Here is a 27394-nt window from a genome sequence, read left to right as displayed (position 1 = left end):
ATGTACACAATAGTTATGAAAAGTATATTAACAGAGAAATAAGAGACATTCAAAATAAACAATCAATTATCGCAGGCATCTCTAAATTTTATTTGATTCACTCATAACAGTGTGAGGTCTACATGCTGATGTTCACTGTTCATTCAGTGTTTGGTTCATATCATTTCACATTCGTTGCTGTTCGGTTTCTCACTTATCCACCTTGTCTGGGTCTTTGGGAACTGTGGAATAACAGAACAGATGAGGAGTGTTAGTTTTGATCGAAATAAGCCCTAAATGTAATATCATGCATGTATAGAATTGTATTGTATTCACATTTAAATAATTAAAATTGCTGCCATGGTGTGCACATTCAGCTTTTAGTGTAACCAACTACCTACGCATTGTTTGAAATCAGCATAACAAAAGAGAGACACTATAGGTTGCTCTCATTTAGTAGTACTCCTCTTCCACCCCTGCCACCCACTTCCTCTCCTCCTCCCCTCCATTCTTACTTCGGACGTCCAGCTTGCACTCCACTTCGTCCGTGCCAAGCTCGTTGACAGCCATGCAGGAGTATCTGCCTCCATCAAAGGTGCTTGGCTTGCGAATGTTGAGGGTCAGCACTCCCTGGTTGTTTTGCATCAAGAACTTGGGATCCTCACCAATGATCATCTTGTTCTTCATCCAGGTGATTTTAGGCTAAGATGTGAAAAAGTCAGATGAATAAATAACCCGGTGGAATAAAACTTACTAACTTTACTAACTAAACTTTCTTTTTCTAATCTTTTGATACTACTTTTTTGTCTTTATCTTGCAGCTATAAGCATAACATTTGATAAGAAACGAACTTCAGACTTTACTTTGCTCATGACAAGTGGCACTGTCAGCCTTCTCCTGTGAATCACGCTCCACAGACTATTTATTTTACCTTGGGGTAGCCTCTGACGGCGCAGGAGATGGCAGTGCTGTAACCGGCCACTACAGATCTGTCAACCAAGGGCTTGGTAAACTTGGGCGAACAGTTCATGTCTTTCTCCTTGAATGGGGTTGGTTTGTACTCCAGGCCTATATGGAGAAGGGTGGGAGAACATGCAAACTCATTTAGTCAACCCCATAAATCAGAGACATCTCATACATACTGTATGTACAGACACATGCACATACTGTCACACCTGTCTTTTCAATGGTAGCCGTGTTCTTGCTGAAGCAAGGCTCGTCACTCAGGCCACAGAGGTTTTCACTGTAGACACGGAAGTTGTACTCATTGCCCATGATCAGATCTGAAGCTGTGCAGTGTGTCCGTCTGTTGTGCTCATAAACGGTGTACCATTCCTGAAGAAAGATGATATTTTATTATATTCTCAAACATTTATTTCAGTTTAACATAAAAGCACAAGTTAAAGGAGAGGTTCACGATTTTTCAGGTCTGTCCTAAAACAATAGTCAGGTGCCCAGATGGACATGCTTTTCTTGCTGTAATCATTCCTCCTGTTCATACTGGCCATTAGAGGATCCCTTCATAGCGTACATCTGATTATTGTTTTAAGACAGACTTGAAAATCTGTGAACCTATCCTTTAAGCATACAAAATAAACCAAGAGCCACATCAAGCAGTGGTGATGGCTAGTATTGTTGTTGAGCCACAGGCCCCAACTAGACATTTAAGCAGGTTTGTAGTGCTTGAGGTTTGACATCCTCCCCCTCCTTCCCTGTCTCTGACCTTGGTCTTCAAGTCTGCCTTCTGGATGGTGTATCCAGTAACCTCACAGTTGCCATCATCCTTGGGGGGGTCCCACTCCAGTGCAGCATTGAAGCCCCAGACGTCTGTCACCTTCACATGCAAAGGAGGCCCAGGCTTTTCTGATTGGGTTAAATGTCAATGTCATATGTTCAGTACATATCAGTTGTTACGCTGTGATGATTTTCAAATTGTTTCTTTTTTTTAATGAATGGTAACAACGTATTAAATTTGTTGGACATTTTATTGTATATAACAGAATCAGTAGCTCACACATTTCACAAGTCCTGATCAACTTACCAACAATCCTGATTTCAATGGTGGCCCTGTCCTCCATGTTCTCAATCTGTACAACCAGCTCATATTTTCCTGAGTGTGCTCTCTCTGCAGAGCGGATAAAGAGGATGCTATCCACGTTGCTGTTACGGACATGGACCAACTTGGGGTCAATAGGTTGACCATCCTTGTACCAGGTTGCAACGGGGCGTGGTTTACCCTATGAGACACAAACATTGTTAAGTATACCAGAGATTTGGTGCACTTTTTTCATTTACCTTTCCAAAATGATTGATGGCACAGAAAACAAGGAAAATCTGTTTTGTTTTTAAGTGGTAGATGATAGCTTCTAATATCTTAGCTGGCAAAATATTTACCAGACAAGACTCTAAATTATAACAGCTACACTTTAAAATATGTGGTAATGCTTTACATTATAGGTCCCTTCATTTTATATGAATTTCCTGGATATTTTGGGAATAATTTTAATTGTATTTAACAATTATTTTTTAGGACATTTTATGGAGAGGGAGGTGCAATTAAGAAAAGAATGAAAAAAATGTTATGTTGATTTAATTGGTAAATAATTTCAAAAAATATTTGAAATGGCTATATAATCTGGTAGTATACTGGAAATGTGCTCATTATAGAGTTTTTAAGAAACAACCTCATATGATAATATGTACAGTAGTTTGACACACAAAACTACACACTGAAAACTAGTGAAGAAGTATTTTCTGTCAGTTAAACAATAGGAGTCTAATTTAGAATTTTTGCAAATGAACAACTACGTATGAACCCAAATATAATGAATTGGCATTTCGGCACAACTAAACCAACTTAACACTTTTTTCAGTTTTTTCTTATAATTTGTACCAAATTGCACCTCCCTGTGTAAAATGTCCTGAAAATAACCCTTAAATACCTGCAAATTACTGCAAATTTCCAGGAAGTTAGTATAAAAGTAAAGGACCTAAAAATCACTATAAAGTAAAATATTACCAAATAGGTTATAAGATATTGATATAAATGGCAGAATTTACTTAACTCACACTTAAGTGAGAGAGTTAGGGGCTGGAGAAAAACTCTGTAAAATATAATATAAGAAGTTTGGGTTAATTAAGACTTCATATAACATCAACAGAATCTGACAGAAAATGGAACTAATTTGAACTTATTTGGCTTATTTATCATAAAAATTTAAAATTTATTTTGTTATAGTGCCCCCAAATCCTCCAAATTTCCCTCAAGCTAATTGTTGATGTTTTGAAATTTAACATAATGTCACAATCTGCTCCTTAGTGCCTCTCTGCAGCCACACTTTCTCTGGGTACGTCTCAAGTCTCTTATTTTGCTCGGAGGAGCAAGGAGCGAGGAGCGAGGAGGGATCTCTGAGGAGCGAGGAAACATGAGAGCAGCCTTCATTGAAGTCTTTTACTAGCCGACACGTACCCTTATTGGATATCAGTTATTGATTGGACGCTGCACCTGATCTGACTGATCTGATACATCACTGCAGTTTCATACCGAAGTGGAGACAGATTATAGATTCAATTTAAATGTATCACTCCCAAGTTTTATGCTTTACTTGTTTTCTGATTCATCATATAGTTAAAATCTATTAATTGTCGACCTGATCAACAAAAGAACCATTAACAACTTTCTTCATGTATTAGAAAGATTTTTCTTTTCATGATCTATTATTTTCTCCATTAAACTGTTTCTTGCTGACAGACAGACTCTTCCTGACTTTAATTTTATCCATAATAACAGTTAAACACATTTATATTTTACATCATTTATCGTCATTTTCATTCAGTCACATGTGAGGCTGAAAATTCCTGAGCGTCGGGTTTGATATGAGTTACATAATTTCCATTTTCCCTGAAACATTTAGCCAAATAAATATTTTCCAGTGTTCAGAAGAAATGATCATATTCTGGGTAATTGAATAATGAATTCACTATCAGGATTATCAAAAAATACAGTTACAAATAATCAATAAATAGTATAAATGCATTCTGTGAGTAGAAATGGTTCCTGTGCCTCTGAGCAGGACACAGTATAAATGCAGAATGCAGGTTTTTATTTAGGTGTTTGTTAAACAGGTAACAGGCTGCAGAATGGAAACAGCTGCTCTAGCGGTGATAACTGTGAACCTTTATTAGTATTAGCACAGTGCACATGTGTGAAGACACAAACTCCATCAGAAGTTTCTACAGCTGTTAAAGCCGACTGACAGCTGATCCAGCTGTAATCAGCTGTCATCGTCATCAGAAACGGATGTCGCTTCACATGACACTTCAGAGGAGAGGACGTCTCATGTCTCTTAAAATAAATTTCCTTGTTTCCTCTCTCTCCTCGTTTGGTTTCCTTGTGTCTCTCCTTGCAGGCTCTCCCAGGCCATGAACTTTCCTACACTTCCCCACACCTGCCATCCTCAAGCTGTCCACCAGATGCCCTTGGACTTTCCCTCCTTTCCCCATCTACACACCTGTTCGCACTTCTCATCAGTCCTGCAGTTACCTGGTCTACTCCGCCCGCTCCTCACCTGCAACTCATTTCTTCGTTAGCCACTCACTTCATATACCAGCACAGATTGTTGTAATTGTCAAGTTGCTTTTTGTCAGTGCTTTTGAGCTGTATCCTGTTACCAGGACATGTACCAAATCTGTATCTACCTGCCCACCTGCCTGTCTGGACTTTTACCTGTCTTATCTCCGCAACTCTGTGGATTTAATTCAACTGCTGTTTTGGTCTGTTTGGACTTGCCACATATGAGTGTGACCTTTTGGTATCTTCTCTTTTGACAATAAACTCACTGAACTGTGTGTTTCAAAACCATTCCCAATAAACAAATGCCTTGAACATATTGGTGCCACCTGACACAATCTTTGTCCCTGCAGTTTCCCATTGATGTTTAAATATTTTACTATGAGTTAGCTCAATGTAGAACTAAAATACACAATGACCCAGGTGTGTTGAGGTGTGTTTCTAACCTGGAAGGGGATGGTCAGGTTGATCTTTTCTCCTACTTTCTTGGTGTACCTTGTTCTCAGATCGCGAGGAAGGCGGATCTTAGGATATTCTAAAGAAGTTAAAGATATTTCAATTAAATATGAAGAATGCAATTTAAAGACACACTATAGTGTAGTGTGACCTGTACACTGATACTATTCCTTCATATTATCAGTGTACAGGTCACACTACACTGAAAAGAGTAATACTAGAAGTCAGCACGACAAATCCTTCCTCATTAAAGTCAGCTCAAAATGTTAATGCTATTGCAGAATAAAATAATAATAACCCATAAAACATGATTGCATGTACTCTTTTATCGTGTCTGTTCACAACTGACTCACCCACGATCTCACGGATGGTGACGGGCTGTGCCATTGTAGCAGGAGGACTGCGTCCAGCGATGTTTACTGCCACCACCCTGAAGTTTATCTTCTCTCCCACGGGGAGGTTACGCACCACATATCCCTGCCTCTCACAAAGTTCCTTGTTTGCCACCACCCACTCAGTGTCTAAAACAAAAAAAAAATTCATGGGATTTATAATGAATAGTTGAATGAATAATGAATCATTTATAATGAACTAATGTTTTTATTCTCTTATATCCATTGATTATGATGGTATACAGTACCTGTTTAGTATATTCATTCTGGCTTTGTGTCTATATTATATATTATACATTTAAGAATATTAGAGAGTGTCTGTGAATGTTCATAATAATATATCATTATATCACAATTTTGCTCTTATCACCTCCTTCCTTGCAGTATTCAATAACGTAGCCATCCAGGCCTCCGGCTCCAACTTTTTCTGGGGCGAGCCACCTCAGGCTGCATGTGCTGTCCGTCACATCGTGCACCGTCAGACGCAATGGCTCGCTAGTTGCGGCTGAAGTTGACAGAGAGAAACACTTGAGAGATTCACTGGGTTGGCTGGAGAAATGTGATGCACAAAGAGAGAAGCACAGAGGAGCTGAGAAAGATGTTACCTGAGAGAAGAACAAGGATGGCTGTGATACGTACCAATAGGCATGAAGGGTTTGGAGTTGAGACTTGGCTGAGACAGGCCAATGCTGTTGACAGCAAACACCCTCATCTCATACAGAACACCTTCAATCATCCTCTTAGCCTCGTATGTAGTCGATTCATATACATCAAAGTTAAGCTTTGTCCATCTGGAAGAGCCTTTCTTCTTCCTCTCCATGAGATAACCTGATGGATTAAAAACAAGGTGAGCAAAAACATGTGCAGAATAATACTCAGACAGAGACAGAATATACACAGAAACTCTGTCTCAGAAATCAAATCAACACCCAATATGCCCAGCCCATTGAACATGAAGAGTTTGAGATAAAATTCACTCTTTACCTTTGATTGCTGCACCGCCATCAAATTTAGGAGGCTGCCAGGTAATAGTGGCACAATCCTCTCCCACTGATACGCATTTGACAGACTCAGGGGGGTCGGGCACATCTGAAATAAGATTATAGTTTTAGAATACATCAGCAAAGTTTAAAAAGCAGTAGGATAAATACTTCAACACTAATTCTGAATATTTAATCTCAGGTATTGTACTGTAAACCATATCACAGCACATCAGTTAGTTAGCTAACAGCAGCCCTGCTGACATTTAGTCCTCACTTACCCACGATTTTCACAAACAGCATAGCCTTGTCCTCTCCAGCAGGGTTGGTCACACAGATGTTGTACTTGCCCTCATCCTCCCTCTCGGCCCCCTCTATGATGAAGCAGCTCAAGTCTTTCCTGGACTCCACCCTTACACGCCCCTCAGTGTCTTTGATCTCCTAAAAAACAGGAAATTGTTGCGTCTAAACCATGGATGTATAATAAGAATAAGTCTAAATTCCATGAAATTTCACTCTGAACAAGTACTGCCAACTGGCACATTACCTTTGACCTTACAGCTGGCCCTGACTAAATGGGTTGCTGCGTAAAAACATTAATTTTAACAATATTTGTGTGGCATTAAACATGGCACTAACACTGCCAGGATGTCCTCCATACAGTTAATGTACATACTACAGTTGGTTTTTGTACCCAAGAGTTTGCACAGCCACTCTAAGGGGAACGGGTGAAAATGACAAAGGGGCACCTCTACCATGTGCAAGGTTAGAGACAAGATTCATGTTCACCCTAATGCTACCCCAGAGCGGCACTCTGGCTAACCATAGAGGCTTTGGGGCCAATCACAGGGCCACTTGGGTAAATCAAAAGGGCATTTATGAGCCATTTGAGTTGACCAGAGGGAGACTTTGGCAGCACTTGGGCTCACCAGTGGTCGCTAGGGCCACTAAAGCACCATACTAATGCGACATTTGGGCTAAATAAGAAGCATGTAGCTGTCCGACGAGGGCACAGCCATATCACGCTTCCAAAACAGGGTACTCTGTGTGCTTTACTGCCTGTAGGCACAAACATTCCCATTGGTTGGGTCAAATCTCAACAGAGCAGCAGTTTTTTTCAGGTGAGGTAGCATTTAACTCGAGCCCAGCAAAAGAGACAAAAGAGGGAGAGGAGTGATCCTGTCTTGTCCTTCCAATGGAAGCCATGGTAATGTATACGTGACAAAAAAGATCATTTATAAATAAACATTTTGATTTGAAGATTAGAATTATTTTTTTTACATAAGTTCTGTGCCAACCTTGGGACTTTGACCCATTAAGGTTTGTCTTAACCAATGCGATTTGTTCTGTTTACAGAGCAGTTTTGTCTCAGATAATGTATGCATGACTTTTAGAAGTTCAGCAATCCAAATCCTTTACGTGGTATTGCCTTGTAAAACCTGCACATGATTTTTTACTAAGCACTGTAGTGACCTTTTATTTGTCACATCCTTACGTGATCTCCTTTGGACCAAACAACTGTGGGTGCTGGCTCTCCTGTGATCTCCACATCCAGTCGGAGCTTGTTGCCTGCCACCACAATGATGGTGTTTTGGGAGACCATGTTTCCAGTGGTGTCCAGGTGGATCTTTGGAGGATCTTGTTAAGGTAGAATGTTCAACATAAAGAGTGAGTGTGGGAATATATCTTTTTTAAGATATGAACTATACACAAAATTAAATAATTCTTTAAGGCTACCTACCTTGTCTGGGCACATAGTCGATCTTAATTTCTGTTTTGAGGGCAAAAAAATAGTTGACAATATTATTCAGGCTGCTGATAATTAATGCTTCCACAACAGCACCTCCGTAATCATTCTGTCTTTCTCACCCAAGAAGTTAAGTTTGGCAGAAAGCGACAGAGCGTATCCATCAGGAACAAATGTGTAGTCGCCAGCATCCTCTGGTTTCACTTCATCAATAATCAGCCGATGAAACCTGAAACAAGCAACAGAGAAGATCTAATGTAAGGAAAGTAACGTGTTTACATCATATCTGCCTCATTAAAAGGAAGGTAAACACAGAATTTATGGAATGTTTAATATACTATAAATTGTTTTCGCCCTCATCTTTCTACCTTCCAACATGAGTCATTCTGATGCGCTCGTTTGGCAAGACCTCCACTCCATCTTTGAACCACTTTCCTGTGACCTTGTCATCAGACACCTCACACTTGAACATGGCCTGTTCTGCTGCCTTGACCGTTAGATCAGCAATGTCCTGCAGCACCTCCAGTTCCTTTTCTGCATAAGACATGGGAAACCACAAGAAAACAGTTCAGGCAAGAGAGAGAGAGTGTGAGAAGGTATAGGCGAGAGGGGGGATGAGGTTCATGATTGTAACATCTTGACTTCCACTGCCATGAGTTGTTTGTTTATAAAGAGCCCTTGGGCCACCAGTGAAATTCAGCTGCATCCTTTGCACTCAGAGGCAAAGATTTAAAAGACAGAAAACCTTAAACCTTAAATGTCATAAAGTCATAGTCTATACACTGGTGTAGCATCTTTAACTGGTGTTTTCTTTTGAGCAAATTTTGAATAAATTTTAAATTTCTTAACGTTTTATAAACTCTACAATCACTCCAAAAGTGAAATTAAAACTGTTGTGAATATAACATTTTCCAGTGGTACCTTCCACCTCCAGCTCTCCCTTGGTATGTCCGCCGTTTGTCCAAGCATGGTACATTCCAATGTCATCGAGCGTAGCCTCCTGGATGATCAGCATGTGCTTCTTGCCATCCTTCTTGAAGCGATACTTATGGGTATCTTTGTCTCTGTGAAGCTCTACATCTTCAAAGAACCTGTAAATAAATATGAAATAAGCACATCTTTCTTTGAGATGTGTCACTGCTAAATGTTTAATACACTATAGTAACAGTGAGCCTACAGTACGGTGAGACTGATGTAAATCTTCAGGCTATAGAGTAATATTTCCACTATTCAGTTATTACTAAAAAAATACTGCATTTATCAACTGGAAAATGTAAAAATAAAGTCTGTGCTGGATACACTATACTGTATAAATGATACTATATACTAATGGACACTAATAGATGTTTATCCATTTGTTAAAATTCATCATCTTACAGTATATTGCTTTTCTGAATTTTTCATCCCTAAATGTGATTTATTTACTTATTTGCTTTCTCAACCTTTTTAGATATTTGCAAAAGCATACTGAGAGAAAGCAATCTTTTTTTACAACAAAGGCAAAAAAAAGGAAGAAAAAAAATCAAGAGGTCTTTGAAATTACTTCAGGAGGATGGATCAGAAAGCATACTTTCTAAACTCTGTGTTCACTGTAGAAATCAGTATTTGAAGCAAGTCGGCAGAATGAGATTGATAAGTTCCAGATCTTCTTGTGACAAGTGAAGAAACAACAAATAAAATAGAGGTCTATCTAGTTGAGCCTGACAAATAAACAAAAGCCAGTAACATTTATATTTTGATGTGTACTACTAGAGTACACATCAGTTATGCACATTATAGCAGAATGGAAGGATTTAGAGATGAATTTATTGTGATGTAAGACTGAGTGAAAGAGAGAAAAGTTGTAATTCCACAATCCACTATGGAAACATGTTTTACTAATATATATTTCTCTATAAGATATTCAGCTTTTAAAAGTAACTAAAGGATCAAAATTCACAGAGGTGATGCTCGATTCAAGCTTGATTGAGGCTATACTGCAAAATTACTGCAACATAAACTAACCACATGACATGGGCGCCCTCCTCCGAAACCTCAATCTCAAACTCCACTCTATCTCCCACGACCACGTGGTAGTCATCCATCAGCTTGGTGATGGTCACAGGGGGCTCTGGATGGAGCAGAGAGAGATGTTGAAATTTATTCTCATGCCATAAGGGCTACAAAATAACATTGATTATAACTTTTTTGTCATGTCAGACTGAGGAAGCACTGCTGCTAAATGGATAAAAAAAAAAGAAGAGATGGTGTACCTTTGACAAACACCTCTGTGAAACTCTTGTCCTCGCCAACCACACATTCATATGCAGCATCATCAGCCAGGTTTGACTTCATGATGGTAAGCGTTCTGACGTTCCCATTTGCCTCCATGATATACCTTGAAAAATATCAGACAGATTACAGGTCAAACCATGACTGTTTTTTGTATAAATGTCTTTCAAATAATCTATCTATATATCTAAGAAAAAAATGATTAAAGAAAAAATTGAAATTTTGTTTAACAGACCCAGTTTATGCATTTCAGTTTTCACCATTTTTATCACATTAAGGCCTTTAAATGTAGAAAATAGAGGTCTTTGTCCTGGGGGTGTATCTGTATTGCTCTACATGAGGCATAAGATGTCTTGGCAGTACGACTTGCTTAGCCCTCTGGGAGGCTCCTTATGACAGCCTAAAAATAAAACGTGTTGATGGCAGCTTCGTTCCAAAGTATGACTTTGTGGCACAGATAATTTTAGCTGGATATTTTTAAAACACTGCCCATCAAGTCCATCTGAGCTTGATGATTAATATGATACAGTCTAATTCTTCTGTCTAATTGCATGAAGCTTAGCGCGGTGAAAAAGGACACTAAAAAAGGTCTGTGTAAACCATTAATAATGCCGTGTGTGTATGTGTATTTGCTTTTATGTGTGTACTTGGCTGAGGGTTTGATCTCCTGGCCGTTCTTCAACCATTTGACCGGGACCATGGGATCAACCACCTCACACGACAGAACAATCTTCTTGCCCTTGTCCACTGAGTAGCAAGAATCGAGCTTCTTCAGGAAAGCTGGTGTTGCAGACAGTAAGGGAAAGATTCAGAATGAATCGATCATGAGATCAGTTTCATGTTGTCCATCTCCTCGCTTGTTTCTCATCACTGGCACTGCTGTCCTTATTCATTTCCTTCATACTTCAAATGCGCATTTACTTCTTCTCCTCCCTTCACATCTCGCTTGACCCAACTTACCCTCGGTATGCTTGGGCTCGACAGTCTTCATCTTTTTCAGACGTTTCAGCATGCCCCTCAGGTCAGTGATGCCATACTCAAAGGCGATTTTCTCATACTCGCTCGGATGGGCAGACTTAAGCAATTCCCATACATCTATCTTTTCTTCCTCTTTTACAGGCTTCTTCTTCCTGTCAATCATGGAAAGGGGATATGTATGCAATCGGGACTCGAAAGCCAAAAAGGGGTCTTTAAAAAGAAAAAAATACAGTGTAATTGAGTGCTTGACAATTTTGCAAACCAAATAACACTCAGCTTCTCACTTCTTAGTGGCTTTCAGCAGAGCGCTGAAATCCAGCTCTCCCTCGTCCTCTCCAGCATCCCTGTGTGTGTGGAAACATAAATACAATATACAAAGTATACAGTAACCAAGAACTGGCATATCTTTTTTCTCTTCTGTCATGTGCTGAAGGACACATTCACACACACACAAAAACACTGCACTGGAAAACGTTATATATAGTATCCGTATACATTTTCCCCCTTGTGTATTTGAACACTTGCGCGCACATTACTGAAATGCAAACCCCAATGCACTCACGCTCGCTTGAAGGCAGACAAAATATCTGTCTGCTCCTCCTGGTGTGCAGCTGAAATGAGAGAAGTTGCAGAGAACGCATATTAGGGCTGGGTCAGATCAAAACATCAGCGCATGTGGCAGCCTCGGTATAGGCTAGTGTCCATTTTCACTCACCTTCAACAGCGATCTCAAAGGTGGAGCTGTCACACTTGTCTTTGGAAGTCACCTCGCATCTGTAGCCCCCAGCATCTCCAGGGACCACTTTGATGATCTTCATCTCATAAGTATAGACCTTGGGGTGGGGATAATAATTATTAATCACTTCTTAGTTATCTCTAGTTATGAATAGTTGTGGATCAGATCACACAGTACATACATTTGATGCCTCTGTCTTACACACACCTTAGTATTCCTGTCATATGTTTCTTTGAACTGCATATGTTTCCCAGCCTTGCTGCCAAGGTCCAGCCACTTTCCCTTCAGCCATTTCATGACAGGTTTCCTCACCAGTTTGCTTGAGTCAACCTTGGCTGTGAAAGTGATATCCGTTCCTGCCGTTCACAAACAACAATCAGTATGTTTGTACCATTAACCACAGACCCAAAACATACTGTATGTTTAATCATGCTACGCTGTTTGGATTGCAACAGTTTCCTTTCTGCCTTGAAAATGATTCATCTATGCATCCATTTGTGTGTCTAACCTGCGACAGCGACTATACTATCTGGTGGCTTCTCCACAAAGAGCCCGGTGAGCTCAGTGGACAGCACCTCTGAAAAGGAGGAGAAAGAAGTTAGTGTACTAGTTTACACAACACCACCACTGAAAAATGAAAAAAAGACATACAAGAGCCCATAAATGGCAACATCCAGTGTGCAACATACCAAAGTGCAAAGGACAAAGTGAAATGCTTGGACATTTTTATAAACAACACCAAAAATACTGGAATCACACCTGCATACACATGTAACAATTCAACCATGAAACTATAAACCAACAACATTTGGTTCAAAGGACTAAAAAAAAAAAAAAAAATCACAAGTTAACAGTTTCTGCAAACGTGTACAACATATTGACAAAAAAGCAATTTTGCAGCTCTAGCATTAACTTGTCATAAAAAGTGTTGAATTAAATCTCGTAACCATGTAAAATGAGCATTTTTCAAAAGCTACAGTATATCAGTACTGCATATCAAGTCACAGTACTGCTATGGGCAACAGGACACTTACTGTGCTGTACTTTATGATGTTGACAATAATGTGTTAGATTGGCCAGAAATATTATTTTCTCTTATTCCGTATTCTTATTTGTCAGTAATGCAGCAATGGTCTTTGTCCTAGTCATAACAAATAAAATACCTCTTTTCCATGTTAGATTATTAATTGATTTAATCATGCAGTAGCTTCAGAAAGGCTAAATAACAACAACATAAGGCTACTATTTCAAAAATCAAAGAATACATTTATTAATAAGAGCACTTAAATAAGAATGCAGCACTAGCAGAGCACTCAGTATTTCTTTAATTTATGAACGATTTTCTCTCTCTCCCTCTCTCGTTGACTGTCCCTTCACTTCCCTGTCGTTTCCCTTCTCTATGTGGTTTGCAACAATGGGGGAAAAATGGAATTGAGGCCGAAAGTTCATGTCCATGGTTCTGAAACAATGGCTAAGCAAGAGTAACATGTATCTCGGCCAATAATTTTGTTGTTTTTGCTTTTTTTCTATAGATACATAAACTTTAACAGAGGGTGCAAAAAATACAACTGACCCCTTGTGGCATCAGGTCCAGTATAACAATACAACAACAAAAAACGAAGTCATCTGAACAGTGAAGCACTCCATGCGCTCAAAACACATACAAGGACAAGAGAGTGTTTAATGTATTCAGGCAAAAGGTCCAGTGATATATAATCACTTCAGCAAAGTATCAGTCCCAATTAGAAAGTGGTGCTCCAGAATGTGCTAATGACTGTGCTAAGTATAAAATTTCTACTGTAGTAAGAGCACCTGTTGACCTCCATACGTCCGCACTGTCTACCCATATCAAAGATTTAGCGCCAGAGGTACAAATCTATAAACAATGCACTTTTGGAATCAGTTTTATATATTTAAATTAATTAATTAATTGATTAAATTTCGATCTCACTAACGCACAGCCTTAAAGCATATACCAACCAATCAGAAATATAACATATTCAATGATCATGATATTTAACAACACATGGGATGCATACATTGACATTTCATAACATCAAATATGCATGCATTGGAAAGTCACAGTCCTGCACTGGGCCTTCAGCTCGCTCTTACCCTCCTCTTCAGGGTGTTCAGCTGAGAAAAACAAACATCCCCGTTTAACATATGGAAGTATAACAATTTGCTGTTATACTTAACCATAAGTTAGCGTAAACTCGTGAGGTAAAACAAGACCAGTGAACAACAATTACAGAATTATTATTATTAATACACAACACAGTGAAGTGCAATCAAAAGAGAATTTGTACTCATGGAGGTAAGATCATGGCTGTTATCAATCAAAACACAAAGTAATCAAATGTGTTGATTACTGCTCTTTTAATCACCAATCTTGAGATAAATTATTATTTGAAATGACCTTGATTACTTCTTTTGGACTGATTTTGCAAAGCTGCTTGTCACATAAGAGGCAATTACTTTAGAGATACCAGAGTTTATCCACCCCAGGCCGTCCAAACAAAACATTGAAGTTTGACTTAAAAGACAATTTGTTTATCATCTTTTTGTTCCAAGCATTGACGTGCTGTGTATATAATATTTTGTACCAAAGTTTGTTGCATTTCTCTCTCAAGATACACTAAGACAAATACAACTCTGGGCAAACTGTACTCGCTTATCTGCTCACTTTGCTCTTAGAACATCCAAAGGGTTTCCAAATTTTTAAAAAATTGGCATTAACTTCCTTCATCATTAGCCATACTGGTGAAAACAGTCTACAATTGGCCAAGTGATGATAATCCCCCCCTACACAGACTATGCCCCCATGGGCAAGGCTTTAAACAGGCTTAGTATGATAAGTACTTCCCACATTCCACTCTAATAGACACACTGACGGCTAACTCAGTGTGGTGCAATACTCTCTCTGGAGTCAGGACTGGGGATCAAACAAAAGGTAAACATGGAAATTAAAAATAAAACCAGTGTACCAGCTACTGTGAGCAAAGGAGCAGTTCCCTTCTACACAGTGTGCATATGATTCTTTATAATTAAAGTGATAAGTGTTTGGATAGTATCTCCTAAGTAGCAACTTAAATTCACAAACTACCACCAGAACTCAACTTTTGAATCCTCAAAATGTTTTTTTAATTCTGTGCATTTGCAGGTGCTGCATACACAGTTAAGTTTCTGAAACAAAATTTTTTGTCTGATCCTAGCCTCTTTTCCAAGTCTGAGGAACTGATAATGCCATTGAGCCTGACATACCATATTTTATTTTGTTTTGTAGCTACAGTACTTAAAGTCTCAAAGCTCTATCCTCTCCAATAGCATTACTAAAAAACATCATTTACTAAAACTAAGGTAAATGGCAGGTGCTTAGTCTTTGCATGAGCCTGTCCACATGGCTATAATTGGATATGAATGGCCTGGCCTCTAAACTAGGCCTCAGCTGTTTACGATTGAGCCTAATTTGCTAACCATGCTACCAACAAACCAAATGTCAGAACTTTTACTAGCTTGCTTGTGGACAGAACATGGTGGACAACCGCAAGGTGTCTCTCACAAATAAATGTGGAGAAATTGCACTTGCTGATCCTGATTTCTTCTTTCTTCTTCCAGTGTCCATCTAGTCATGCTCTGCCACTGTGCACATCGTCTGGAACATCTGCAGCCAAGTATATCTATATTGCCTCCCTTTTGGCAACCGTTGCCACAGCAGGAGGAGCTTGCTGCGTCCTACTTTCAACGATGGGCATTCATGAAAGGCAAGAAGGAGGATGATATACATTCACAAATACTAAGAAGAGATGATCTGAGGGGCAGAAACTTTCGTAGAATCTGCTGCACAGGACTCGTTCCAGTACGACTTTATGAGGGGGATATCCTGGGCAGTAAACCAAACTTAACATTTAATGACCTTACCCTGGCTGTTTCACCCCTCTCATCCCTCAGCAGGTCATATATTTTATGGCGAGTTACAGATCTGCAGCCAACCTCCCCAAGATAGCAGTCTTGTTGTGGGGACACAAAGCAATATGTCATCCCCTCAAGCCTATCATCTATGCCTTGCCACACTAGCCCAAAAAGGAAGCAGCCAGGACGGACACTTTGGCTATCTTCCTGGCCTACCAGGCCGTGTGTTAGTCACCATTGACCTATTAAGAGCTGAAGAAAGCTACAGACGTCCGCGTAATGTGCACTGCACAGAAGATTCTGAACATCTCAGTTGCTATTACCGCCTCTGATTAACCTCACCCCAATGTCCACGTGAGAAAAAGAAAAGCTTTTTAAAGTCTGCGCTTCCCCCTTAGGCACAGCAAGTACAGGACATTTTCCCATACATCTGAAGGACAGTACAAGGAATTAGCGGCTTTCAGCTCCCTGGAGCACTATCATAACCTTTCTCCACCCAATCTACTCCTAATCAGTCCAGATACAGCAAACACTGAACTCATCACTCTGAGAGTGGTGCCCCTGAAAGACCATGGCAGACAGGACAGCTTTGCAACAGCTCTAGAGTTTCACTTGTAAAACTTGAGCAGTAGTGCAACCCCAAAATTTTTAGATAGTTAACTTATGAATCACACTACACAACGATAGTTCAGTTAGAAGAACATCTCTAGGCCTTTGGGCTTCACATAACGGATGAGATGCAGATTTGTAATTTAGAGGCATCGAGTTTGATGACTTCTTGGATTGCTTAAGCCGCAGTTTCCTAATACAGCATAATATTAAGTTTAGGAGCAACTATTAAAGTGTCATCATGTTAGATGACACTTTGCATGTTAGCAAACATGAACCACAGCTGTGTTTCTACTCTCATTGTTTAAATTGCCAGGGGGACAGAAGCAAACAAGAGCTGGTATCATAGTTTGCAGACGTGATGGGCAGAACTCCTCACATGGAGAAACAAAATCTTCGCCAAAAGAGCATAAACAGCATAATTTGTCAGTGAGGTGTCTGGCAGCACCAATGCTTGCCAGTGGTGAATGACACAACAGGTGAACGAGACAAGGACAACATCACAAACTAAATGGCAAATGAGTCAGCTCTTTTTTTTCCTCTTCGACACAGCCAGTGATGTGGTGAGTTGAAGGCCTGAGATGTGGCTTATTCTGAGGGCAGCTACTACCGAGTTGCAAGAAGCTGCAAGCTCTGAGAGGGATTTTCATGGGATCTGTAAGATATAAGTGCGGCAAGCAGAGGCTCCCTGCACACTCATATCACATTTTGGATCTTACCAGTAGCTCTGTGGCATATTCCCACAGCAGAGGGGAGACTTTTTTTAGTTTTTTAGTTGAGCTTCACTGTGCAAAATGATATATGTGCAGAGTTTGATACTTGAAGGCTGTTTTGAAGGTGGAAAGTTTCTCTGTGCTCTCCGAAAATCTGAGTATAAGGGGTGTACCTACAAGCATGACTTGTGACATCACAACTAGTTTGGAGGCCAATCAGGGTCCAATAGGAAACTTTTCCAGTGTGATGTGTAAATTTGAAGCCTCCAGTACATATACACTGAGAATGGACTTTTCAGTGAAGTAGGAGACATGTTGAGTCCAGTAGTTAAACTTCTGAAATTAAAAAATATTTGCATATTGATAGATTCTGGATTTTTTTAATGAGAGAGAAGGAGTAGATGCCATTTTAAGGATTTAACATGGTAATTCTACCATATCAGACACACATTATTATTCCAAGGAGGGATCTTTAAACATGGTAGCAAATGGGATTTTGGTCTAGCAGCATGATGAACTAAAACTTTAAAACCTTTTGATAAGTGTTACTTTGTCTTTGGTGCAAAAAAGTGTCTCACTAAAGAAGTCCTGCATACAGCTATTAAGTTAGGTTAACTTCCAATTCAAGAAAATTGTCAAAAGCCATTTGAACAATTCCAATTTTTGATACCTCATTGTCAGTCCAAATTGAAGTAGTCAAAAATGATTTCAAATGATAAATAGATCCAGCTTCCACTTAACACTTCATATATTATGTGACATCTTGACCAGCACATAATACCCAACCTATACACAACATGTTGTTACAAACACTCAAACAATACTTTTGGAGGGACAAAAGTAAATAGTGTACAGACACGTCAATATAAACGTCGCTCTTCTCTTACCATCCCCATCATCGTCTGAATCTGTTGCAGACAAGGAAGCAAACTTAACTGAAAGAAAGCAGCTTGGAAGCAAATGCTTGATGTTGCATGACTTGACGTACAGTCACGACAGACACCAGTACACAAATAAAAAAACATAAGTATCATGCGCCGTCACATTTCATAACAATCCAATCTACCTGGCATTCAAAAAAATGACATGTGTAGCGCTACTGCATGCTGAAAATGAACAAATACAGTAAGCACATAAAAAGAACATATAAAAATACATACAGTTTCACAGGAGCCAGAACTTAGCATACAGTATATTTAGGTATACAAAAGTAAATCACAAAACAGACCATGTGGCACATATTGTAAAATCAAACCAAGAGTTCACACATAACATATACTGTACAGAAAATGCCTATCAGTTTATTGTCAAAGAAAAACCATAAGGCATTCCAACATGAAATCTGTAATCCTGTTATACATGTCAAAGCAGTCACAGACTAAAGCATTAACATATTATTCAGCATTAATTTGAATAGAGGACATTCATTTTGCATATTAAATAATTTTCATACCCATCAAAAACATGTATTCCAGGGGTTTAACAAAAATACATAAACAAACATTACAGACATCACCTGAGATATATATGACAATTAATACTTAAACATACAAGACTCATGCAGACATTGTCATTTTTCACACAGTGTAGCACATGTATGCACTTGTAGGTGAATACATTTGAGCGATTACATAGACAGACGTATCAAACCAGTACATCCAGTGTACCTCATTCTGCCTTACCTCCTTCTGGGTGTGGTGCATCTACAGAAAATTAATGAAAATTAGCTTCTGTAATTATTCACTATTTTTAGCCATAATTGAAGAAGCTGAGAGGGAAGTCAGTAAAAGTAGTGTGTATTATTCCCTGACACTAAGAGGTGCCTACCAATTTCCGCTGGGTGGGGTTCGGCTGAGAAAATAAAAAAAAATCATGGATAAGTGATTGAAAACAAAGATATGATGAGACCTAGACAACATTACACTTGGAATATAACAAAGACAAAACATCTCCGGATAAACTCAACCATAAAACATCAACAAAGAACACTTGCAAATATTCTTGCACATTTCACATGCCCGCATAGAAATGTAACCCCAAGTCATTGTGAGAAAATGTGCTCACAGATGTGGAAAATGCATCTAGTTGCAGTCAGTCAGTGTATATTAAAAATCCACACAGATGCCTCGTCTTATCTGGTTCATACAGATCATTTCTGGACAGTCCATAAGTATACATGCTAAAAACTCAAAATCAATGTAATATCTCTTCAACAACAACAACAAAGAAGAAACAAGAACATTCATTCCCATTAACAACAAAACAAAAACTGATTCACATGATGCTGTCATATACAGAGAGTTTCACTTCACTGATTTATGCCATTAGATCGTCCCAATACAATGAGGCAATAAAGTCACTCGAGTTGTAGTTTCAGCTAATATAAGTGATGCATGCTGTAGGCTAAGAAATGCAAACACGCTGAATCAAAGTGGCATAGTAATTGCATTATCCCCCTCAGCAGCGTCATGTTGTCTCATATGAAGCGATTGACTCTTCTTGACTCTGCAATTGCTCAACTTATTATCTATACCAAAACCACTTGTTCTGTATTATTCAGATAATTACCCTGACTGATTAGTTCAAATGCATTTTTTCAGTTCAACTCAAACCCATTCAATCTCACATATAAACACCTTGTGAGGGATCAAGCAATCCAAATCAGTCAAAGTCACAAAAAAAAGAAAAGAAAAGAAAAATGTCATTGTCCCTCACCATCTTCAGAAGGCTCCTCTGGGGCTAAAATTAGTGGATTTTCGTTAGACATAGCCATAAAAAGCAATACCATAGTAGCCCAAATGGGAAATATATATTAAAGAACTGAAAATGAAAATGTCATAGTCCCTCACCCTCTTCAGTTGGCTCCTCTGGGGCTAAAATTAGTGGATTTTTGTTAGACACAGCCAATGAAAAGCAAAATCATAGTAGCCTCAATGGGAAACATACATTAAAGACGCTTCATCAGCTTAGAAAATACATTGCATTAGTGTGTAACACTAAAAACCCAGTCCAGTATTACATGACCACAGTCACATATGGCTTGACAACATTTCTTTCATCGCACTGTCTGTCTGCTGTTACATACTGTAATTTGAGGGTAATTGAGCTTCAGTAATCTGATAATTCACAGTATAATATATTCTGAGTGAAAAGGCCCGAGGGTAAAATATAGAACATATACAGTAGCATGCTGCTATATTATGAATAAAATAAAGATGATACAAAATCAGGATAGTTAATGAAGACTTGGTATGTGCAGATAACTCCCTCAGAGGCCAGAGCCTGCGTCTGCTTGACACAGGCAGTTGACAGGATATGCGAGCAAAAGTGAAAATGTGAGAGCTATAATCAAGACACTGTGTGATAATGTGAGGCACACAAAAAGGTCAGTAGGCAAATGCTGTGGTGCAGCTGACTTACCCTCCCCCTGTGGTTTCTCTGAGAAATAGAAAGAGAACAGAAAGACAATTAGAAACATGCATCACATGCAGTAGTTGACAGAACTGTAAAAGGAATTTGGGGTCCCTTTTAATGATTTCAACAGATGTTGGATCTTGAACCATATTTTCTTTTTTGATTGCATGCGTTATGGCATTTAAGTGAATGTTTATCTGAAACTGATTGCTTTATATAAAATGGTCATTTCAGGAATGTGGAAAGTATATCTGATTTCATGGGGAAGCCGGTAATCCCGGCCGTAAATCTGAAATATTACCTTTCAGGTAAGAGGATCCATTATATAAAATGGCTGCCTTTGAAATTTCTAGGGAGCTGCATAACATTTGGCACAAATCCTTGAAACTGATATCTTGACCCACACTTAAGTGACTTGAGGATTATTTTGTCACCTGCTTATTTATAAATTTACCATCTTTACTGATTGTAAAGAAAGGCATGTTTTGGTCCAGTTGGAGCTTTAGAGGATGACAGACAGTTGGAGTGTGGAGCACTGTGGGTGTAGTGTAAGCCTAAATCTGGTAAAAGAAAATTTGCAACTGAAATAGAGACATACACCCAACTCCCAGAGTGTCTATCTGGGGGTCACTGCAGTAGCTGGTAAAGGTCAGGGACGGTGTCTTATATCCTCCCTGAAGCCCTGCCACGTTCTCTTAAGTTGCACACAGTTTCCTTGAATAGTCAGATCAACCTGACCATGCATGCTTCACTGCTCACTTAGGTCCTGTTATTAATTTTTTGCTAGAATAGATGTCATGCAATTGTATTTATTTGGCTGTGACAAAAAAGGATTATCCAAATCTTCATATCTTTTATTTCTTATGTGCATTAGTCTCAAATTGTTTTACTGTTTACATTTTTTATTTGTTATTATCAGCTCATCAGTCTTCGAATTTTACTAACCTGTACAAAATGTGGTATACAAATAAAATTTGATTGTATGTATTCAATTTCTTTATCTGTTCAGATACAGATACAGATACAGATACAGATACAGATACAGAAACCAGACTGGGTTCATCTGGATCCTCATGCAAACAGTTAATATAATAATAGCATTGTGTTTAATTTTATAGCTGCATTTATCCCACCTGGCTTCTTACATAACAGTTAGAATATGTCTCTCAGCTCTAAGTAGTAAAAGCCTCAGAGTTACAAACCTTCTCAGGGCAAAATGAGAAAGTTTGCAGACTTTACAAAGCCGAATGCTACTTACTACACAAACTAAGACTCTGATATAAGTACCTCGTACACCCTGTGCGAGGATTTAACACCTGCATTGAGCATAAATCTACATCAGCATCTGCTAAGTCAATACACTTGGGGTGAGAGTCTTGATCATCTTCAACAAGTTTGTGATAAAGCAGGGTAATGAACTTCTGAACAGCTGTTCCTCACAGTTTAAATGTTCCCCGCAGAGACTGTCAGTGGTTTCACATTTGGGCAATGTTATCAGAGCTGCAGTAGAGGTATAATTAGTGTGATTTTACAACGTATGCTTGTTGGGTGTAATTGTATAAATAAAAAGAATAGTTATTCAGAAATGTTCTTTTTCTTTTCTTTTCTTCCTTATGTTTGCTTCTTTTATTTCCCTCCTCGTTAAGTTATGTAAGTAGTAATACACACTGTGCAACTTTGTCCTCACTTACCTTAAGTTTATCTCTGGAAGTCTAAAGTTTTGAATATATGTTGTTGTTTGTACTGTGTTGGTCATGGTCAATTTAGGTACTGCAGGTTCTCACCTCACTGTTTACCTCTCCATGTTTACCACTGACAGCTTGATTTATTGTGTGTGTGTGTGTGTAATGACCCAGACATTAAGACAGTTGAGTGACCTGACCTTTTCAAACATCTGATGATCTCTGGGTGACCCTAGACAACATCAAACAAAGTTTATGACGATATCTCAGCAACACATATTTTAATGCATGTTGGTTTGGATGTGCTTTATGCACGTATATAAATGTCACTTATATACTTCTATCAGGTTACACATAGTTGTTTGCAGGTTTTTATCACTGCGTGCAACACAGGACAAAACAAAGCAAGTTGAGGGTGTAAAATTTTTTGAAATGATAATTGACTGGATGGATATAGAAACTTCTCAAGGGACAAATTATGTTAGCTTACAGGAGATAAAACAGCCCATTTCAGACAGAGGCTGAACTGAGGGGCTGCATTAAGAGCCAGTATAAGATAAATAAGGAGGGTTTTTTTTTACCTGTAAAGCCCCAGATTCAATATATAGACCTGTAAATGTGCATATGTCCCATTTAAAGGTTTAATGTTTACTTGCTGGTATAAATTGATGAGATTTTCAGAGATATTAATTAAAACATAATATTTATAGGCAATATTGTCTCTGTTTTTAATAAAGACAATATTATGCTCACTTGTGGGCTATTTCTTGCATGGAACAAAGTACAGCTCTAACACAGTAATTTGGCCAAGGCTACATCCTTGTAAAATGTGTAATATCTCGGAAAATAATGCTTATTTAAAATGATCATCTTAACCATCTTAAAATCTATTTAATGACAACAGAAAGCTGCAGAGAAGCTCGTATTTAGTGCAGCATGTAAGACGAGAAAACAGGACACTTTGTCTTTATGTATTTATATCATTTAAATTATATGATTTTTTAAATCTCATTAAATTAAAGTATTTTCACACACATAGTTAATAGGTAAGAATCCAAGGTGGAAAACTGACATTTTATGTGTTTCTTACTCAATCTTGATCCAAAAAGATTATTATTATTTAAATTATTATTATTTAAAAAGCATTAAAAGACCTGTCAATCATTTTGGGAGTGACAGCAGGTTCCTATGCTGTGTTGCTGTTATTCCATTGTGCTTTTCTGTATTCAATTTGATCACAGATTGCACCTTTAAAAGTTCATGTGATTAAGAAGATACTGTTGATCCTCCAATAGAAGATCAATCATTTCGGTATTTCATGTCATGGTTTTTTAGTATACTGACGAAGATAAACAGCAAGGGGGACTGGCAGAACTTCACAGAGCAGTTTCAGTTAGACTTCCCCTTATAGTGTTTCATCAAGTCACAAAGATGAAAGGAATTATGATCGTGAATCATACCATCGCTTCCAACCACTGACTACTAAACTGTCATGCGATTGATTGAATACATATGAGCTACATCACATTCAGGAGGGAGCGTCAGGCCTGCTGACCAAGAGGGAACTTTCTGGATGAAAGTGACAGATTGCATAATGATTTATCTCAGTTGGGGCTGCAATAGAGGTTACAGCAAAACCTGATACGCCAGGGTGTGTGAAACTCTATGAACTTATGAGGAGGAAAAAAACAAAGTGGAAAAGGTCAGGGAGTATTTTTAGCTGTTTGCTGGGGGCAGGAGCTGGCCGCTAAGTGAAGCACCAGAGAAAATGTTTCAGCCAGTGGTGGAAAGTAACTAAGTACATTTACTCAAGTACAATTTTGAGGTACTTGTATTTTACTTGAGTATTTAAATTATATGCTGCTTTATACTTCCACTCTACTACATTTCAGAGAGAAATATTGTACTTTCTACTCCACTACATTTATTTGACAGCTTTAGTTACCTTTCAGATGAAGATTTGACACAATGGATAATATAACAAGCTTTTAAAATACAACACATTGTTAAAGATGAAACCAGTGGTTTCAAACTTTCTGGCTTTTGATGTATTACAAAAACCAATGTGTAATTGGGGTCACATTTCAGATGTCTATGAGTTGTTAACAGCTCCACCAAATAGTGATTTTTCCTCTAAACTTCTCACATGGTTTCATTTCAATTAATGTTCAAATGATCCAATATTTCACCAAAAATCAAAGATTAGAGAAAAAGTCCAAAAACTGAAAACAGATTTGTGTATCAGAACTTTGTTTTTTCTTCTTTCCTCTCCCATCAATCATCTCATGACCCCTCAGATTTATCTGTTGACCTTTTAAGCTAGCTAACTGTATATCAAGTTGTTCAAACTAGCTCCACCTCCAGCAGCTACAACAGTAACACACTGCTTACACACTGATGCTTCAGTATTAATAATCTAATGATGTCATGTATAATAATATATCAGTCAGAGGGACCAAACCACTACTTTTACTACCATACTTTAACTACATCAAGCTGATAATACTTGTGTACTTTTACTTAAGTAGGATTTTTCATGCAGGACTTTTATTTGTAATGGAGTATTTTTACATTGCTATATTGATACTTTTACTTAAGTAAAGGATCTGAGTAATTCTTCCACCACTGACTGGTTTCAGCTCATCTTGCATGTAAAAACTGAATTGCATAAGCAGTGTTATAGTATAAGTCAGGGGCTGAAACATGGTCCTCTCTCACAGTGTTGCATAGGACATATTAGTCATTCAGCTGTTCAGATTTTTTGTATTCGAATATCACAATTAGTATTTCTATGAAAAATCTTAAGGTATAAATTAAACAGCAGTTGGATATTTGATCCCCAAAACTTTGAAGCTGAGTTTGACTTTGATTGACAGAGCAGTGGTGGGTGTTGCAGACATACTGTAAGCAAAGTGGAATTGTATCCACTTTGCATGGATAAATTCTGTTGCTGTATATGGTGAATAAAAATAGAGCCTGGTTGTGTTGCTGGGCTAAAAATAAAAAGGGCTTAGATCAAGATAGGCAGGTACAGATAAAAATAATTAAAATAGGAGAAATGTGCTAACAAGTCCAGCAAATCCCATTACATTCACTATCACTGCCCAGTGTAGAAATTACATAGAGGTTCGAAGGTCCGAAAGGCTCAACACTCTTCCCACAATCTTGGCCAATAAAACTCAAGTCCTCTAACAGACTCATCCTCTGTGACAGTCTCTTATCTTAGCTTTCTGTCAGTTCAGTGATTTAGAACCACATCAGGTCAAAGTGGAGGACAGATGGCTCACCAGAGGTGAAGGACAGTAGACAAGTATTTATGAGAGGGTGGCATTCATCTGAAGATGCCAAGTATAACGTTTTATAGGCGGAAAATGTATTTTAAAGACTACCGTTTTTGTCTTAAAAAGGAAAATACAAACATCTTTAAATTTACAAAAAATACTATGAAGCTTCTCCCAGTGTTTTCTGTTTTATTATCAATATAGTGAATTCTACATTTCTATTAGAATACAGATTTAATTGTATTTGATATTTGATTGATAGATTGTAATTTTTTACATTCAGAAGGACACTTTCATGTGGAAAATTCAGGAAAAATAAAGAATGTGAATGATTTAAACCAAAATAACACAATAAAACATTAAAAGTGACTACGCTATTCTTTTTTTAAACTACTGTAAAGAACAGGAAGTCAGTTAGTTACAGTAGTGAGCATGAAACAGAAGCCGGCCTTCCATACAGCACACACCTATAGTATAGTACACATATAGCTGACAGCATGATTTACCTACGAATCTGCTGTAGTTACTTTGCTGCAACTGTTTCTGAACGCTTCCCAGTTGAGTCAATAAGATGACACTGATGTCATTAACATACTGACCCCAGATGAGGTCATAGCAGCTGGCTATGTGCTTATTTACGGCCTTTCAAATCATCTTTATGGACAGATAACAGTGGGGAGGCAAAGAGGGAAAAAGCTTGTCTTCATGAGATGCCAAATCTGGTTAGCAACTGTAATTTCAGCAACATTAATTATGAGTCAGCATGAGCATGGGCCAAGAATGAACAGCCTTATCAGAAATATGTGTTAACATTTATTGGGATCATATTTTAAAGTATTTATTCTTATTAAAGATTCTGATAATGGTTATTTTTATACCAACAGTGGTAAAAAAAAAAAAATTATATCACTGCATTATTGCATTTTGTTTTGTATGTTCCAACTTTTTTAACACTGTAACTATAAATATTACTTCTGCTCCTTAATGAGGAAGAAGTGAAGCTGTCATCAGAATAAAACTGAACACATGCATTTCAGTTACAGGGATCAATGAAGTCACCTGATAAATTTTGTAGTCCTCAGTTGAAAACACCTTTGCAGTTAACAACTACTGTGGGTCACACGGGGTTTATCTTGTGACTCTGACTCATTACTGCTCTCCAAGACTGAACATTAAACCAATCCACTTTCATATCTGCCAGATTTTATCATCTGTTTTGTATCTTATGCCATAACAGCAGGCATCACACAATTTCCCATCTCATCTCCTCTTCAAAACCATATTTAATTATAATTGTAATTAAACCATTTCTTAAATCATCAGTCTTTCCTTATCATATATTACATAACAAATTAATCTTAGTCATATACCAAAATATAATAATCACCCACAAAATCAGGCTACCCAAATTCAAGCATCAACATTGCCACTGAAACTCCAGACTAATTTCAATGAATTATTCTTTCACAGAAAAGTATATGCATACCTGCAGGGACTGGCTCAGGCATGGTTATTCCTGTTTCTTCTCTTTGCTGCTGGAAGACTGAGAGCTCGTGGTGCTTATTCCTTTTATTTCTCCCCCTCTCTCTGTTATTCAAAGCTCTCCTGGCACTCAAGTCACCCACACCCTCCAGTGAGCGAGGAGCACAGGAGAGACTGACGACACCCTTGAGG

The 27394-nt window shown here is 38.3% G+C and overlaps 1 protein-coding gene across 3 annotated transcripts; it reads right to left on the bottom strand.

Moving 5' to 3' along the window:
* Nucleotides 1-66: 66 nt before the first annotated feature.
* mybpc2b (myosin binding protein Cb) lies at nt 67-27394 on the bottom strand. 3 transcript variants are annotated; one of them, XM_042398292.1, is made up of 32 exons: nt 27207-27394; nt 20764-20781; nt 20193-20216; nt 20059-20082; nt 19171-19194; nt 19026-19046; nt 12618-12686; nt 12317-12465; nt 12089-12206; nt 11936-11984; nt 11658-11717; nt 11356-11525; nt 11043-11175; nt 10377-10501; nt 10129-10234; nt 9046-9215; nt 8493-8658; nt 8247-8353; nt 8119-8148; nt 7873-8015; nt 6659-6818; nt 6382-6486; nt 6037-6225; nt 5768-5902; nt 5359-5526; nt 4996-5084; nt 2021-2216; nt 1703-1842; nt 1155-1314; nt 911-1047; nt 495-681; nt 67-221 (listed from the first exon to the last, which is right to left on the bottom strand). In XM_042398292.1, the coding sequence occupies exons 1-32, from the start codon at nt 27226-27228 to the stop codon at nt 190-192; spliced, it is 3426 nt and encodes a 1141-aa protein (XP_042254226.1). In that variant the 5' UTR covers nt 27229-27394; the 3' UTR covers nt 67-189. The 3 variants fall into 3 exon arrangements, with proteins under 3 accessions (XP_042254226.1, XP_042254227.1, XP_042254228.1); XM_042398293.1 differs by lacking the exons at nt 20059-20082; nt 20193-20216 and having other exon boundaries at nt 27207-27393; XM_042398294.1 differs by lacking the exons at nt 19026-19046; nt 19171-19194; nt 20059-20082; nt 20193-20216 and having other exon boundaries at nt 27207-27393.

This window comes from Thunnus maccoyii, chromosome 20 (assembly GCF_910596095.1).
Source record: "Thunnus maccoyii chromosome 20, fThuMac1.1, whole genome shotgun sequence".
NCBI lineage: Eukaryota > Metazoa > Chordata > Actinopteri > Scombriformes > Scombridae > Thunnus > Thunnus maccoyii.
Note: the sequence above shows the minus strand (reverse complement) of the source record. Positions and strands in the feature narration are given on the sequence as shown.

Excerpts from the sequence above, each read along its gene's own strand:
- mybpc2b (XM_042398292.1), bottom strand. The coding sequence starts at position 27,228 with ATGCCTGAGCCAGTCCCTGCAG. Across the intron at positions 10,502-11,042 it reads GAGATCAAACCCTCAGCCAA|GTATATCATGGAGGCAAATG; the intron begins GTACACACATAA and ends ATATTTTTCAAG. Across the intron at positions 8,149-8,246 it reads TGCCAAACTTAACTTCTTGG|AAATTAAGATCGACTATGTG; the intron begins GTGAGAAAGACA and ends CCCTCAAAACAG.